Source organism: Tachyglossus aculeatus, chromosome 22 (assembly GCF_015852505.1).
Source record: "Tachyglossus aculeatus isolate mTacAcu1 chromosome 22, mTacAcu1.pri, whole genome shotgun sequence".
Lineage (NCBI taxonomy): Eukaryota > Metazoa > Chordata > Mammalia > Monotremata > Tachyglossidae > Tachyglossus > Tachyglossus aculeatus.
In genome coordinates, this window is record NC_052087.1 from 56,940,012 (window position 1) to 56,956,200 (window position 16,189).

Below are 16,189 nucleotides of genomic sequence, written 5' to 3' on the forward strand. Positions count from 1 at the left end.
AGGAGGGGAGGAGAGGAAGGAGGGGTGAGAGGAAAGAGGGGAGGAGGCGGAGGGGGAGAGAGAGGAGGCGGGTCTGGGGGCGGGCCCGGTCTGTGCGGCGGCCGGGGCGGGCACAGCGCGACGCCCAGCCTCCCTACAGCGCCCGCACACACACACACACACACACACACACACACACACACACACACACACGCGCGCGCGCGGCCCGGGCCCCGGACCCCCGTGACCCCTCGGTGACCCCTCGGTGACCCCCCGGCGACCCCCCCCGGCCATGGGTGTGGAGGGCTGCACCAAGTGCATCAAGTATCTGCTCTTCGTCTTCAACTTCGTCTTCTGGGTCAGTGACCGGCGGGGGGGGGGGCACGGGGCGGGGGTCCCGGGGGGCGCCCATCCTACTCCTCCTCCCTCCTCCTCCGCGGGGGAGACGCCGGGGGAGTCACCGTCCTGACGGCCTTGGTTAGGGCGCCTACTACTGTGTGCCAAGCGCCGCTCGGACCGCTGCAGGGGAGACGGGGGAGACGCCGGCTGGGGGAGGGGGGGCAGGGGAGATGGGGGAGACGCCAACGGGGGGAGGGGAGACGGGGGAGACGCCAACGGCGGGGGGCGGGGGGGAGACGGGGGAGACGCCCGGGAAATCACCGTCCTCACGGCCTTGGTTATTGCGCCTACTGTGTGCCAAGCGCTGGAAAGGAGACGGGGGAGACGCCAGTTGGGGGAGGAGGGGAGATGGGGGAGACGCCAACGGGGGGAGGGGAGACGGGGGAGACGCCTTGGGAGAGGAGATCCGGGAGACGCAGGGGAACTATCAGTCCTGATGGCACTGGTTGTTGCGCCTACTCTGTGCCAAGCGCTGTTCTAAGCGCTGGAAAGGAGATGGGGGAGACGCCTTGGGAGAGGAGACGGGAGAGACGCAAGTTGGGGGGGGGAGACGGGGGAGACGCCAACGGGGTGGGGGGGAGACGGGGGAGACGCCGGGGAACTATCAGTCCTGATGGCATTGGTTGTTGCGCCTACTCTGTGCCAAGCGCTGTTCTAAGCGCTGGAAAGGAGACGGGGGAGACTCCGAGGGGGGCGAGGGGAGACGGGGGAGACGCCTTGGGAGAGGAGACGGGGGAGACGCAAGTTGGGAGGGGGAGACGGGGGAGACGCCAACGGGGTGGGGGGGAGACGCCGGGGAACTATCAGTCCTGATGGCACTGGTTGTTGCGCCTACTCTGTGCCAAGCGCTGTTCTAAGCGCTGGAAAGGAGATGGGGGAGACGCCTTGGGAGAGGACATCGTGGGGAGGGGACACGGGGGAGACGCCTTGGGAGAGGACATCGGGGAGACGCAAGTTGGGGGAGGAGGGGAGATGGGGAGACGCCGGGAAAATCGCCGTCCCGATGGCATTGGTTAGTGCGCCTACTCTGTGCCAAGCGCCGCTGGGAAGGAGACGGGGGAGACGCCTTGGGAGAGGACTTCGTGGGGAGGGGACACGGGGGAGACGCCAACGGGGGGAGGGGAGGCGGGGGAGACGCCCGGGAAATAACAGGCCTGGTGGCCTTGGCTGTTGCGCCTACGATGTGCCGAGAGACGCCCTGGAAATGACAATTGTGATGGCCCTGGTTACCGCGCCGACTATGTGCTAAGCGCTGGAAAGGGGACCGGGGGGAGACGCCAGCGGAGGGGGAGGGGAGAGGAGACGGAGGAAATGCCGGATGGAGGAGATGGGGAAGACGCCAACGGGGGGGAGGGGGAGGGGGCGTCGAGGCCCTGCTCTCGGATTCGCACAAGTCGCTAAGGAGGAAAGACCCCCCCCCCCAAATGCCTGCCCTCTGTGTCCCTGGGGCCGGGGACGAAGCGCTGAGCGCAGTGCTAAGCGCTCAATCAGAAACGTTGCGCACCTCCTTGGGGTGCGGGGAAACTGAGGCAGGGCCAGCCTTCCTGGCTCCTCGGGGGGAAACTGAGGCCGGGCTAGCCTTCCTGGCTCCTCAGGGGGAAGCTGAGGCCGGGCCAGCTTTCCTGGCTCCTCGGGGGGAAACTGAGGCCGGGCTAGCCTTCCTGGCTCCTCAGGGGGAAGCTGAGGCCGGGCCAGCCTTCCCGGGGGGAAACTGAGGCCGGGCTAGCCTTCCTGGCTCCTCAGGGGGAAACTGAGGCCGGGCTAGCCTTCCTGGCTCCTCAGGGGGAAACTGAGGCCGGACTAGCCTTCCTGGCTCCTCAGGGGGAAACTGAGGCCGGGCTAGCCTTCCTGGCTCCTCAGGGGGAAACTGAGGCCGGGCTCGCCTTCCTGGCTCCTCAGGGGGAAGCTGAGGCCGGCCAGCCTTCTCGGGGGGAAACTGAGGCCGGGATAACCTTCCTGGCTCCTCAGGGGGAAACTGAGGCCGGGCTAGCCTTCCTGGCTCCTCAGGGGGAAACTGAGGCCGGGCCAACCTTCTCGGGGGGAAACTGAGGCCGGGCTAGCCTTCCTGGCTCCTCGGGGGAAACTGAGGCCGGGCTAGACTTCCTGGCTCCTCAGGGGAAACTGAGGCTGGCTAAGCCTTCCTGGCTCCTCAGGGGAAACTGAGGCATGGCTAGCCTTCCTGGCTCCCCTGGAGGGAACTGAGGCAGAGCTACCCTTCCTGGCTCCCCTGGAAGAAACTGTAGCCTTCCTGGCTCCCCTGGAAGAAACTGAGGCAGGGCTACCCTTCTTGGTTCCCCTGGAAGAAACGGAGGCAAGGCTAGCCTTCCTGGCTTCCCAGGGGGAAACTGAGGCAGGGCCAGCCTTCGTGGTTCCCCGGGGGGAAACTGAGGCAGGGCCAGCCTCTCTAGGAGGGCAGGGGGAGTTCATCGAATGGTATTTACTGAGCGCTACCTGCGTGCAGGGCACTGGTCGAAGCGCTGGTGGCGGGGGGGGGTGGCCGTGGGGGTCGGGGGTCAGGGGTCAGGGGTCAAGGCCCCCCTCCCTGCCCCCCAAGGGCCCCCTCCCCGGCTGCGCCAACCGGGCCTGGGACAACTGGGCCTGGGCCTTGGGGTGGACGTGGGGCTGCGGGGCGGACTGCGGGGGCCACAGGGAGGTTTGGGGGGTCTCTTTGTGTGTGTATGTGCACACATGTGTGTTTGGTTGTGTGTCTACACTGTGTTTCTAGACTGTGAGCCCACTGTTGGGTAGGGACCGTCTCTCTATGTTGCCAGCTTGGACTTCCCAAGCGCCTAGTACAGTGCTCTGCACACAGTAAGTGCTCAATAAATACGATTGATTGATTGATCGTCTGTGTGTGTGTGTGTTTTGGGGTGTTTGAGTGTGTGTATTTGGATGTGTGTCTGGGTGTGTGTCTTTGTGTGTATGTGTGTGTTTGACTGTTTGGGTGTGTGTGTCTATGTATGGGTGTTTGTGTGTGTGTTTGTGCGAGTGTGTTGTGGGATGGGATCCGTGGGTTTGAGTCTGGGCCTGTTTCTGCATGTATTTGGGTGTTTGGGTGTATGTTTGGGGATGTGTGTGGGTGGGGGAGGTGTTTGGGTCTGTATGTGTTTGGGTGTGTGTGTGTCTGTGTGCACGTGTGTGTTTCAGTGTATGTGTTTGTGTGTGTGTGTGTCTGTGTATGGGTGTTTGTGTGTGTGTTTTGGGGTGTTTGGGGGTGTGTGTGTGCGTGCACATGTATGTTTCTGCAAGCATGTGTTTGGGTGTGTGTGTATTGTGTGTGCCTGTGTTTATGTGTTTGGGTGTGTGTTTGGGTCTGGGTGTGTGTGAGCCCACTGTTGGGTAGGGACTGTCTCTATATGTTGCCAATTTGTACTTCCCAAGCGCTTAGTACAGTGCTCTGCACATAGTAAGCGCTCAATAAATACGATTGATGATGATGTGTGTGTGTTTGCGCTTGTGGGTGTGTTTGAACCGGTGTGTGTGGGGGGGTCTGGGTGTTTGGGTCCTTGTGCTTGAGTCTGGGTCTGGTTGTGGGTCTGCGTGTGTGTGTGTGTGTGTGTGTGTGCCCGCGCACGTTGAGTTGTGCGTCTTTGAATCCGGGTCTGTGAGGAGTGCCTTTGGGTCTGGGGGTTGGAGTCTGGGTCTGGTCGTGGGTGTGTGTGTGTCTGTGTGTGTGTCTGTGTTGCTGCCCAGCGGTGATGAGCAGACATTCATTCATTCATTCATCCATCCGGTCCTACTTATTGAGCAGAGCACTGGACTAAGCGCTTGGGGAAGGACAAGTGGGCAACCTAGAGAGACGGTCCCTCCCTGATAACGGGCGAGAAGGGGGAGGCGGGCGACAACGACAAAACCCAACAAGGAGACAGGTGGCACGGTGCCCGGTGGCCCCGCAGCTGGACGCGCCCACACAACCTCCCCTCCAGGCCCCAATCAATCAATCAGTCAATCGTATTTATTGAGCGCTTACTGTGTGCAGAGCACTGGACTAAGTGCTTGGGAAGTACAAGTTGGCAACACATAGAGACGGTCCCTACCCAACAGTGGGCTCACAGTCTAGAAGGGGGAGACAGAGAACAAAACCAAACATATTAACAAAATAAAATCAATAGAATAGATATGTACAGGTTAAATGAATAAATAGAGTAATGAATATGTACAAACAGATATACATATATACCAATTCCCCGGTGCCATTCCAGGGTGGGCCTGGCACCCCCAGGGACCTCGCACCCACAACCATCTGCCCCCCCAGAGAAAACCAGCAGAAAAAGAAGCAGCGTGGAAAGAGCCCGGTCATGGGTTCAAATCCCGGCTCCCCCAACTGTCAGCTGGGTGACTTTGGGCCAGTGCTCTCCACGCGGTAAGCGCTCAATAAATACGATTAAATGAATGAATGAATGAATGCAGAGCGCTTGGGAAGTCCAAGTCCCGGGGGTCGGGTCTGGGGGCTCGGGCCGTAACCCCCCTCCTGGGTCCGGGGACCCCAATGGTCAGCGCTCTGGGGTCGTCCAGGTTCATTCATTCATTCAATCGTATTGATTGAGCGCTTACTGTGTGCAGAGCACTGGACTAAGCGCTTGGGAAGTCCAAGTTGGCAACATCTAGAGACGGTCCCTACCCAACAGCGGGCTTACGGGCTAGAAGGGGGAGACAGACAACAAAACCAAACGTATTAACAAAATAAAGAGAATAAATATATACAGAGTCCACATATAAAGTGCTCAAGAAACAATTCCAGTCTAGAAGGGGGAGACATGGAACAAAGCAAAACATATTAACAAAGTAAATAGAATAAATATGGACAGAGTCCACATGAAGTGCTCAAGAAACAATTCCAGTCTAGAAGGGGGAGACAGAGAACAAAACAAAACATTAACAAAATAAAATAAATGGAATAAATATGTACAGAGTCCACATATAAAGTGCTCAAGAAACAATTCCAGCCTAGAAGGGGGAGACAGGGAACAAAACATATTAACAAAATAAATAGAATAAATATGGACAGAGTCCATATAAAGTGCTCAAGAAACAATGCAAGTCTAGAAGGGGGAGACAGGGAACAAAACACATTAACAAAATTAAGTAAATAGAATAACTGTGTACTGAGTCCACAAATAAAGTGCTCAAGAAACAATTCCAGTCTAGAAGGGGGAGACAGGGAACAAAACATATTAACAGAATTAAGTAAATAGAATAAATATGTACAGAGTCCACATATAAAGTGCTCAAGAAACAATTCCAGTCTAGAAGGGGGAGACAGGGAACGAAACACATTAAAAGAATAAAGTAAATAGAATAAATATGTACAGAGTCCACATAAAGTGCTCAAGAAACAATTCCAGTCTAGAAGGGGGAGACAGAGAACAAAACAAAACATATTAACAAAATGAAATAAATAGAATATATATGTACAGAGTCCACATAAAGTGCTCAAGAAACAATTCCAGTCTAGAAGGGGGAGACAGGGAACAAAGCATATTAACAAAATAAAGTAAATAGAATAAATATGTACAGAGTCCATGTATAAAGTGCTCAAGAAACAATTCCAGTCTAGAAGGGGGAGACAGAGAACAAAACAAAACATATTAACAAAATGAAATAAATAGAATATATATGTACAGAGTCCACATAAAGTGCTCAAGAAACAATTCCAGTCTAGAAGGGGGAGACAGGGAACAAAGCATATTAACAAAATAAAGTAAATAGAACAAATATGTACAGAGTCCATGTATAAAGTGCTCAAGAAACAACTCCAGTCTTGAAGGGGGAGACAGGGAACCAAACATATTAACAAAATAAATGGAATAAATATGTACAGAGTCCACATATAAAGTGCTCAAGAAACAATTCCGGCAAAGCAGACCGTCACAAGAAAATGCAACGTAAGAGCTATTTACTAAATTCAGGACACCAGACGCTGACCTTTAAACGGTGCGGCGTGTCGTTTTCAGTGACCGTTTTAAACTTTTTAGTCGTCCAATAAGCCGAACGGTTTTATTCTTGGTTTCGATATTAATCTGGGCCTTTTATTCGTGCGTGAAATCTGAAATCATCCCCCCCCAACACACACACACACACCCTTGCAGCCCCCCTTGCCCACTTTTTGGCCTTCCCTTTGTCCCTAGGCCTGGCCGTGGTCCCAGCTGCAGCATAGTAAGTTCAGGGGGGTCCCGGGGGTCTGCAAGGATTCGCATCTGCTCCCCACCTGCCCCCCGACCCCCCAGGGACCGAGGGGCCAGGGGATGGGGCCGTGGAGCGGAGCAGCTGGTCGGGGGGCCTGCTTCCCCAGCGCTTAGTCCTGTCATCTGCATGTGGTGAGCGCTCAGTAAGTACAATTGAATGAATGAATGAATAACTGCCCCCCTCCTGGGGAGTGGGGGGCAGCCGGGTGGGCTTTTGGGGGGTGGGAAGGGGTTGGGGTGACGCAGAAGTGGGTGGGAGAAGAGGAAAGGGGGGGCTTAGTCAGGGAAGGCTTCTGGGAGGAGGTGGGCCTCCAGTATTCATCCATTCAATCCATCATTTATTCATTCAATCATATTTATTGAGCGCTTACTGATGATGATGAGGATAATGGCATTTATTAAGCGCTTACTATGCGCAAAGCACCGTTCTAAGCGCAGGCAAGGTTACTAGGTGATCAGGTTGTCCCATGTGGGGCTCCCAGGCTTCATCCCCATTCTCCAGATCATCATCATCAATCATCAGTCGTATTTATTGAGCGCTTATTATGTGCAGAGCACTGTACTAAGCGCTTGGGAAGTACAAATTGGCAACATCTAGAGACAGTCCCTACCCAACAGTGGGCTCACAGTCTACAGGGGGGAGACGGAGAACAAAACCAAACCTACTAACAAAATAAAATAAATAGAATAGATATGCACAAGTAAAATAAATAAATAAATAGAGTAAGAAATATGTACAAACATATAGACATATATTCCAGATGAGGTCACTGAGGCACAGGGAAATGAAGCGCCTTGATGATGAGGGAACTGAGGCCCAGAGAAGTGAAGTGCCTTGATGATGATGATAATGGTGGCATTTATTAAGCACTTACTATGTGCAAAGCACTGTTCTAAGCGCAGGGGAGGTTACAAGGTGATCAGGTTGTCCCTCGGGGGGCTCACAATCTTCATCCCCATTTTGCAGATGAGGGAACTGAGGCACAGAGAAATGAGGCACCTTGATAATGATGGTGGCATTTATTAAGGGCTTACTATGTGCAAAGCACCGTTCGAAGCACGGGGGAGGTTACAAGGTGATCAGGTTGTCCCACGGGGGGCTCACAGTCTTCATCCCCATTTTGCAGATGTTGAGGGAACTGAGGCACAGAGAAGTGAAGCACCTTGATGATGATGGCGTTTATTAAGCGCTTACTATGTGCAAAGCACCGTTCTAAGCGCTGGGGAGGTTGCAAGGTGATCAGGTTGTCCCTTGGGGGGCTCACAGTCTTCATCCCCATTTTGCAGATGATGAGGGAACTGAGGCACAGAGAAGTGAAGCACCTTGATGATGATGGCGTTTATTAAGCGCTTACTATGTGCAAAGCACCGTTCTAAGCGCTGGGGAGGTTACAAGGTGATCAGGTTGTCCCACGGGGGGCTCACAGTCTTCATCCCCATTTTGCAGATGAGGTCACTGAGACACAGAGAGGTGAAGCGCCTTGACGATGATGGCGTTTATTAAGCGCTTACTATGTGCAAAGCACCGTTCTAAGCGCTGGGGAGGTTGCAAGGTGATCAGGTTGTCCCACATGGGGCTCACAGTCTTCATCCCCATTTTGCAGATGAGGGAACTGAGGCACAGAGAAATGAAGTGCCTTGATGATGATGATGGCGTTTATTAAGTGCTTACTATGTGCAAAGCACCGTTCTAAGCGCTGGGGAGGTTACAGGGTGATCAGGTTGTCCCATGTGGGGCTCCCAGGCTTCATCCCCATTTTCCAGATGAGGTCACTGATGCACAGAGAAGTGAAGTGCCTTGATGATGATAATGGTGGCATTTATTAAGTGCTTACTATGTGTAAAGCACTGTTCGAAGCACAGGGGAGGTTACAAGGTGATCAGGTTGTCCCCCGGGGGGCTCACAGTCTTCATCCCCATTTTGCAGATGAGGTCACTGAGGCACAGAGAAGTGAAGTACCTTGATGATGATGGCGTTTATTAAGTGCTTACTATGTGCAAAGCACCGTTCTAAGCACTGGGGAGGATACAAGGTGATCAAGTTGTCCCCCGGGGGGCTCACAGGCTTCATCCCCATTTTCCAGATGAGGTCACTGAGGCCCAGAGAAGGGAAGTGACTTGCCCAAAGTCACCCAGCTGACAAGTGGCAGAGCCGGGATTTGAACCCGTGATCTCTCACTCCAAAGCCCGGGCTCTTTTCCTTTGAGCTGAAGAGGAAAGCGGGGCGCAGTCAGGGAAGGCCTCTGGGAGGAGGTGGGCCTTCAGTAAGGCCTGGAAGCAGGAAGGGGGGAGAGTCGTTGCGTGGCCCCCCAGGCCAGAGGGAGGAGGAGGATAATTCATTCATTCTATCGTATTTATTGAGCGCTTACTGTGTGCAGAGCACTGTACTAAGCGCTTGGGAAGTACAAGTTGGCAATCAATCAATCAATCGTATTTATTGAGCACTTACGGTGTGCAGAGCACTGTACTAAGCACTTGGAAAGGGCAGTTCGGCAACAGAGACAAATAATGATGGCATTTGTTAAGCGCTTACTATTCATTCATTTATTCATTCCATCGTATTTATTGAGCGCTTTCTGTGTGCAGAGCACTGTACTAAGCACTTGGGAAGTCCAAGTCGGCAACATATAGAGACGGTCCCTATTCATTCATCCATTCATTCAATCGTAGTTATTGAGCGCTTCCTGTGTGCAGAGCACTGTACTAAGCGCTTGGGAAGTCCAAATCGGCAACATATAGAGACGGTCCCTATTCATTCATTCATTCAATCGTATTTATTGAGCGCTTACTGTGTGCAGAGCACTGTACTAAGCGCTTGGGAAGTCCAAGTCGGCAACATCTAGAGACGGTCCCCACCCAACAGCGGGCTCACGGTCGAGAAGGGGGAGACAGACGACAAAACAAAACATGTGCAAAGCACTGTTCTAAGCGCTGGGGAGGTTACAAGGTGATCAGGTTGTCCCACGGGGGGGCTCACAGTCTTCATCCCCATTTTACAGATGAGGGAACTGAGGCCCAGAGAATAATAATACTGATGGCATTCATTAAATGCTTACTATGTGCCAAGCACTGTTCTAAGCACTGGGGAGGTTACATGATGATCAGGTTGTCCCCCAGGGGGGCTCACAGTCTTCATACCTATTTTACAGATGAGGTAACTGAGGCACAGAGAATAATAATAATAATACTGATGGCATTTATTAAACCCTTACTATGTGCAAAGCACTGTTCTAAGCACTGGGGAGGTTACAAGGTGATCAGGTTGTCCCACGGGGGGCTGACAGTCTTCATCCCCATTTTACAGATGAGGTTATTGAGGCCCAGAGAATAATAATAATAATAATAATACTGATGGCATTTATTAAACACTTACTATGTGCAAAGCACTGTTCTAAGCGCTGGGGAGGTTACAAGGTGATCAGGTTGTCCCCTGTGGGGCTCACAGTCTTCATCCCCATTTTACAGATGAGGTCACTGAGGCCCAGAGAATAATAATACTGATGGCATTTATTAAATGCTTACTATGTGCAAAGCACCGTTCTAAGCGCTGGGGAGGTTACAAGGTGATGAGGTTGTCCCACAGGGGGCTCACAGTCTTCATCCCCATTTTCCAGATGAAGGAACTGAGGCCCAGAGAATAATAATAATAATACTGATGGCATTTATTAAATGCTTACTATGTGCAAAGCACCGTTCTAAGCGCCGGGCAGGTTACAAGGTGATCAGGTTGTCCCACAGGGGGCTCCCAGTCTTCATCCCCATTTTCCAGATGAGGGAACTGAGGCCCAGAGAATAATAATGATAATAATACTGATGGCATTTATTAAGCGCTTACTATGCACGAAGCACTGTTCTAAGCGCTGGGGAGGTTACAAGGTGATCAGGTTGTCCCATGGTGGGCTCACAGTCTTCATCCCCATTTTCCAGATGAGGGAACTGAGGCCCAGAGAATAATAATGATAATAATACTGATGGCATTTATTAAATGCTTACTACGTGCAAAGCACCGTTCTAAGCGCTGGGGAGATTACAAGGTGATCAGGTTGTCCCAGAGGGGGCTCCCAGTCTTCATCCCCATTTTCCAGATGAGGGAACCGAGGCCCAGAGAAGTGAAGTGACTTGCCCAAAGTCACACAGCTGACAATTGGCGGAGCCGGGATTCGAACCCATGACCTCGGACTCCAAAGCCCGGGCTCTTTCCACTGAGGTGGATGTTTTTGGTGGGGTGAGGGGTGCTGATGGCGGGGGGCGGAGGGGGAGGGTCCTGGGTGAAGGACTCCCCCCAATTCCACTACCGGGCTGCACCCAGCTAAGCGTTCATTCATTCATTCATTCAATCGTATTTATTGAGCGCTTACTGTGTGCAGAGCACTGGACTAAAAAATAAATACGATTGAATGAATGAATGAATGAAATACCGTCATTATCATTATCATCATTGCAGTGCACAAATGATGTGTGTCTATCTATAATTCTGTTAATTTTGATGCTATTGCGGTCTGTCGGTTTGTTTTGTTGTCTGTCTCCCCCCTTTCATTCATTCAATCGTATTGATTGAGCGCTTACTGTGTGCAGAGCACTGTACTAAGCGCTTGGGAAGTCCAAGTTGGCAACATCTAGAGACGGTCCCTACCCAACAGCGGGCTCACAGTCTAGAAGGGGGAGACAGACAACAAGACAGAACATATTAACAAAATAAAATAAATAGAATAAACATGTACAAATAAAATAAATAAATAGAGTAATAAATACGTACAAACAGTGTGGCTCAGTGGAAAGAGCCCGGGCTTTGGAGTCAGAGGTCATGGGTTCGAATCCCGGCTCCGCCACACATCTGCTGTATGCCCTTGGGCAAGTCACTTCACTTCTCTGAGCTTCAGTTACCTCATCTGTCAAATGGGGATGAAGACTGTGAGCCCCCCTTGGGACAACCTGATCACCTTGTATCCTCCCCAGCACTTAGAACAGTGCTCTGCACATAGTAAGCGCTTAACAAATGCCATTATTATTATTATATACATATATACAGGTGCTGTGGGGAGGGGAAGGAGGTAAGGCAGGGGGGATGGGGAGGGGGAACTGTGAGCCCGTTGTTGGGTAGGGATGGTCTCTATGTATTGCCGAATTGGACTTTCCAAGCGCTTAGTACAGTGCTCCGCACACGGTACGTGCTCCATAAATACGATTGGATGAAAATGAAATGAAAAGTAAGCGCACAATAATTATGAATGAATGGATTTTCCAGTGCCCAAAGGGGAGCCCCTGCCAGTAACGATGAGCGGGCACAGAGGACATATATGTATATATGTCTGTGTGTCTATTTATTTATGTATATATGTATATATGTCTGTATGTATTTATCACTATACATTTTATTTGTACATACTTATTCCATTTATTTTATTACATTAATATGTTTTGTTTTGTTGTCTGTCTCCCCCTTCTAGACTGTGAGCCCGCTGTTGGGTAGGGACCGTCTCTAGATGTTGCCAACACGGACATCCCAAGCGCTTAGTCCAGTGCTCTGCACACAGCGCTCAATAAATACGATTGAATGAATGAATGAATGAAAGGGGGAAGGGTCTAATTCATTCATTCAAAGCCCTACTAGTCTGTGAGCCCGCTGTTGGGTGGGGACCGTCTCTAGATGTTGCCAACTTGGACTTCCCAAGCGCTTAGTCCAGTGCTCTGCACGCAGTAAGCGCTTAATAAATACGATTGAATGAATGAATGAAAGGGGGAAGGGTCTAATTCATTCATTCAAAGCCCTACTAGTCTGTGAGCCCGCTATTGGGTGGGGACCGTCTCTAGATGTTGCCAACTTGTACTTCCCAAGCGCTTAGTCCAGTGCTCTGCACGCAGTGAGCGCTCAATAAATACGATTGAAAGAATGAATGAATGAAAGGGGGAAGGGTCTAATTCATTCATTCAAAGCCCTACTAGTCTGTGAGCCCGCTATTGGGTAGGGACCGTCTCTAGATGTTGCCAACTTGTACTTCCCAAGCGCTTAGTCCAGTGCTCTGCACACAGTGAGCGCTCAATAAATACGATTGAATGAATGAAAGGGGGAAGGGTCTAATTCACTCATTCAAAGCCCTACTAGACTGTGAGCCTGCTATTGGGTGCGGACCGTCTCTAGAAGTTGCCAACTTGGACTTCCCAAGCGCTTAGTCCAGTGCTCTGCACATAGTGAGCGCTCAATAAATACGATTGTATGAATGAATGAATGAAAGGGGGAAGGGTCTAATTCATTCATTCAAAGCCCTACTAGTCTGTGAGCCCGCTGTTGGGTAGGGACTTCTCTATATGTTGCCAACTTGGACTTCCCAAGCGCTTAGTCCAGTGCTCTGCACGCAGTAAGCGCTCAATAAATGCAATTGAATGAATGAATGAAAAAGGGAGATATCTTCAACGGCCGCCCCCCACCAGAGCCGGACTTCCCCTTGGGGGGACGTTATCAGGTGGCGTCTAATTGGAAATCCTCACCCAGTTGGCTTTCAATTCTGGTTTCGAGGGCTGCGGGCAGCCGGGTGGGAGGACGGGCGCTGCATCCTTCTCTTTTTTCAGTAATAATAATAACGATGGCATTTGTTAAGCGCTTACTATGTGCCAAGCACTGTTCTAAGCGCTGGGGAGGTTACAAGGTGATCAGGTTGTCCCACGGCGGGGGCCCACAGTCTTCATCCATCACCTTGTAACCTCCCCAGCGCTTAGAACAGTGCACATAGTAAGCGCTTAACAAATGCCATCATCATTATTATTATTATCCCCATTTGACAGATGAGGTAACTGAGGCCCAGAGAATAATAATAATAATAATGATGGTATTTGTTAAGCGCCTACTATGTGCCAAGCACTGTTGTAGGCGCTGGGGGGGGATACAAGGTGATCAGGTTGTCCCACGGCCGGGGCCCACAATCTTCATCCATCACCGTGTAACCTCCCCAGCGCTTAGAACAGTGCACATAGTCAGCGCTTAACAAATGCCATCATTATTATTATTATCCCCATTTGACAGATCATCAATCGTATTTATTGAGCGCTTACTGTGTGCAGAGCACTGTACTAAGCGCTTGGGAAGTACAAATTGGCAACATATAGAGACGGTCCCTACCCAACAGTGGGCTCACAGTCTAAAAGACTGCACATAGTAAGCGCTTAACAAATGCCATCATTATTATTATTATTATTATTATCCCCATTTGACAGATGAGGTAACTGAGGCCCAGAGAATAATAATAATAATAATAATAATGATATTTGTTAAGCGCTTACTATGTGCCAAGCACTGTTCTAAGCGCTGGGAAGGTTGCAAGGTGATCGTGTTGTCCCATGGGGGGCTCACAGTTTTAATCCCCATTTTACAGATGAGGTCACTGAGGCCCACAGAAGCGAAGTGACTTGCCCAAAGTCACCCAGCGGACAATTGGTGGAGCCGGGATTTGAACCCATGACCTCGGACTCCCAAGCCCGGGTTCTTTCCATCGAGCCATGCTGCTCAGTCCGGGGCACGGGGGAGGGTCCCCAGCCGCGCCCCAGGCCCGCTGTGTGACCTCGGGCGAGCCGGCAAACCTCTCTGGGCCTCTGTGTGCTTATCGGTAAAATGGGTCAGCTTCTTTCCCCCCGCCATAATAATATAGGCATTTGTTAAGCGCTTACTATGTGCCAAGCACTGTTCTAAGCGCTGGGGGGGATACTAGGTGATCAGGTTGTCCCACGGGGGGCTCACAGTCTTCATCCCCATTTTCCATTCATTCATTTCATTCAATCGTATTTATTGAGCGCTTACTGTGTGCAGAGCACTAGACTAAGCGCTTGGGAAGTCCAAGTCGGCAACATCTAGAGACGGTCCCTACCCAACAGCGGGCTCACAGTCTAGTAGGGCTTTGAATGAATGAATTAGACCCTTCCCCCTTTCATTCCTTCATTCAATAGTATTTATTGAGCGCTTACCATGTGCAGAGCACTGTACTAAGCGCTTGGGAAGTCCAAGTTGGCAACATCTAGAGACGGTCCCTACCCAACAGTGGGCTCACAGTCTAGTAGGGCTTTGAATGAATGAATTAGCCCCTCCCCCCTTTCATTCATTCAATCGTATTTATTGAGCGCTTACTGTGTGCAGAGCACTGGACTAAGCGCTTGGGAAGTCCCAGTTGGCAACATCTAGAGACGGTCCCTACCCAACAGCGGGCTCACAGTCTAGTAGGGCTTTGAATGAATGAATTAGACCCTTCCTCCTTTCATTCCTTCATTCAATTGTATTTATTGAGCACTTAACCGTGTGCAGAGCACTGTACTAAGCGCTTGGGAAGTCCAAGTCGGCAACATCTAGAGACGGTCCCTACCCAACAGCGGGCTCACAGTCTAGTAGGGCTTTGAATGAATGAATTAGACCCTTCCCCCTTTCATTCCTTCATTCAGTTGTATTTATTGAGCACTTACTGTGCGCAGAGCACTGTACTAAGCGCTTGGGAAGTCCAAGTTGGCAACATCTAGAGACGGCCCCTACCCAACAGCGGGCTCACAGTCTAGTAGGGCTTTGAATGAATGAATTAGACCCTCCCCCCTTTCATTCATTCATTCAATAGTATTTATTGAGCGCTTACTATGTGCAGAGCACTGGACTAAGCGCTTGGGAAGTCCAAGTTGGCAACATCTAGAGACGGTCCCTACTTTCGTTCATTCATCCAATCGTATTTATTGAGCGCTTACTGTGTGCAGAGCACTGTACTAAGCGCTTGGGAAGTACAAGTCGGCAGCATAGAGAGACGGTCCCTACTTTCATTCATTCAGTCGTACCTATTGAGCGCTTACTGTGTGCAGAGCACTGTACTAAGCGCTTGGGAAGTCCAAGTCGGCAACACAGAGAGACGGCCCCTACCCAACAGCGGGCTCACAGTCACGGTCCCTGCCCCACGTGGGGCTCACGGCCTCCATCCCCATTTGACAGAAGAGGGAACTGAGGCCCAGAGAAGTGAAGCGACTTGCCCAAGGTGACGCAGCAGACCCGTGGCGGAGCCGGGATTAGAACCCAGGCCCTCTGATTCCCGGGCCTGGTGCTTATCTGCTGTAGACGGGAAGTTGTACTGGGCTCCCGCGGAGGGCAGGAAGCAGCCTGGCTTTGCGGCTAAAACCCGGGCCTGGGAATCTTTCATTCCTTCATTCATTCCATCCTATTTATTGAGCGCTTCCTGTGCGCAGAGCGCTGTACTAAGCGCTTGGAAAGCCCAATTCGGCAACACATAGAGAAACGGTCCCTACCCAGCGAGGGGCTCACGGTCCTGAGAAGCAGCGTGGCTCCGTGGAAAGAGCCCGGGCTTTGGAGCCAGAAGTCACGGGTTCAAATCCCGGCTCCGCCACTTGTCAGCTGCATGATGATGATGATGATGCTGGTATTTATTAAGCACTTACTACGTGCAAAGCACTGTTCTAAGCACCGGGGAGGTGACAAGGTGATCAGGTTGTCCCACGGGGGGCTCACAGTCTTCATCCCCGTTTTCCAGATGAGGTAACTGAGGTCCAGAGATGATGATGATAATAATGATGGCATTTATTAAGCGCTTACTATGTGCCAAGCACTGTTCTAAGCGCCGGGGAGGTTCCAAGGTGATCAGGTTGTCCCATGG

General features: G+C 51.4%; 1 protein-coding gene across 1 annotated transcript in view; it reads left to right on the plus strand.

Annotated features, from left to right (window-relative positions):
- The first annotated feature begins 200 nt into the window (after positions 1-200).
- The window catches only part of CD81 (CD81 molecule), a 57,101-nt gene continuing 41,112 nt past the window's right edge, over positions 201-16,189 (plus strand). The window contains exon 1 of the mRNA XM_038764609.1: positions 201-337. Coding sequence (XP_038620537.1) covers positions 272-337 — 66 coding nt within the window. The 5' untranslated portion in view covers positions 201-271. The remainder of the gene's footprint in view (positions 338-16,189) is intronic.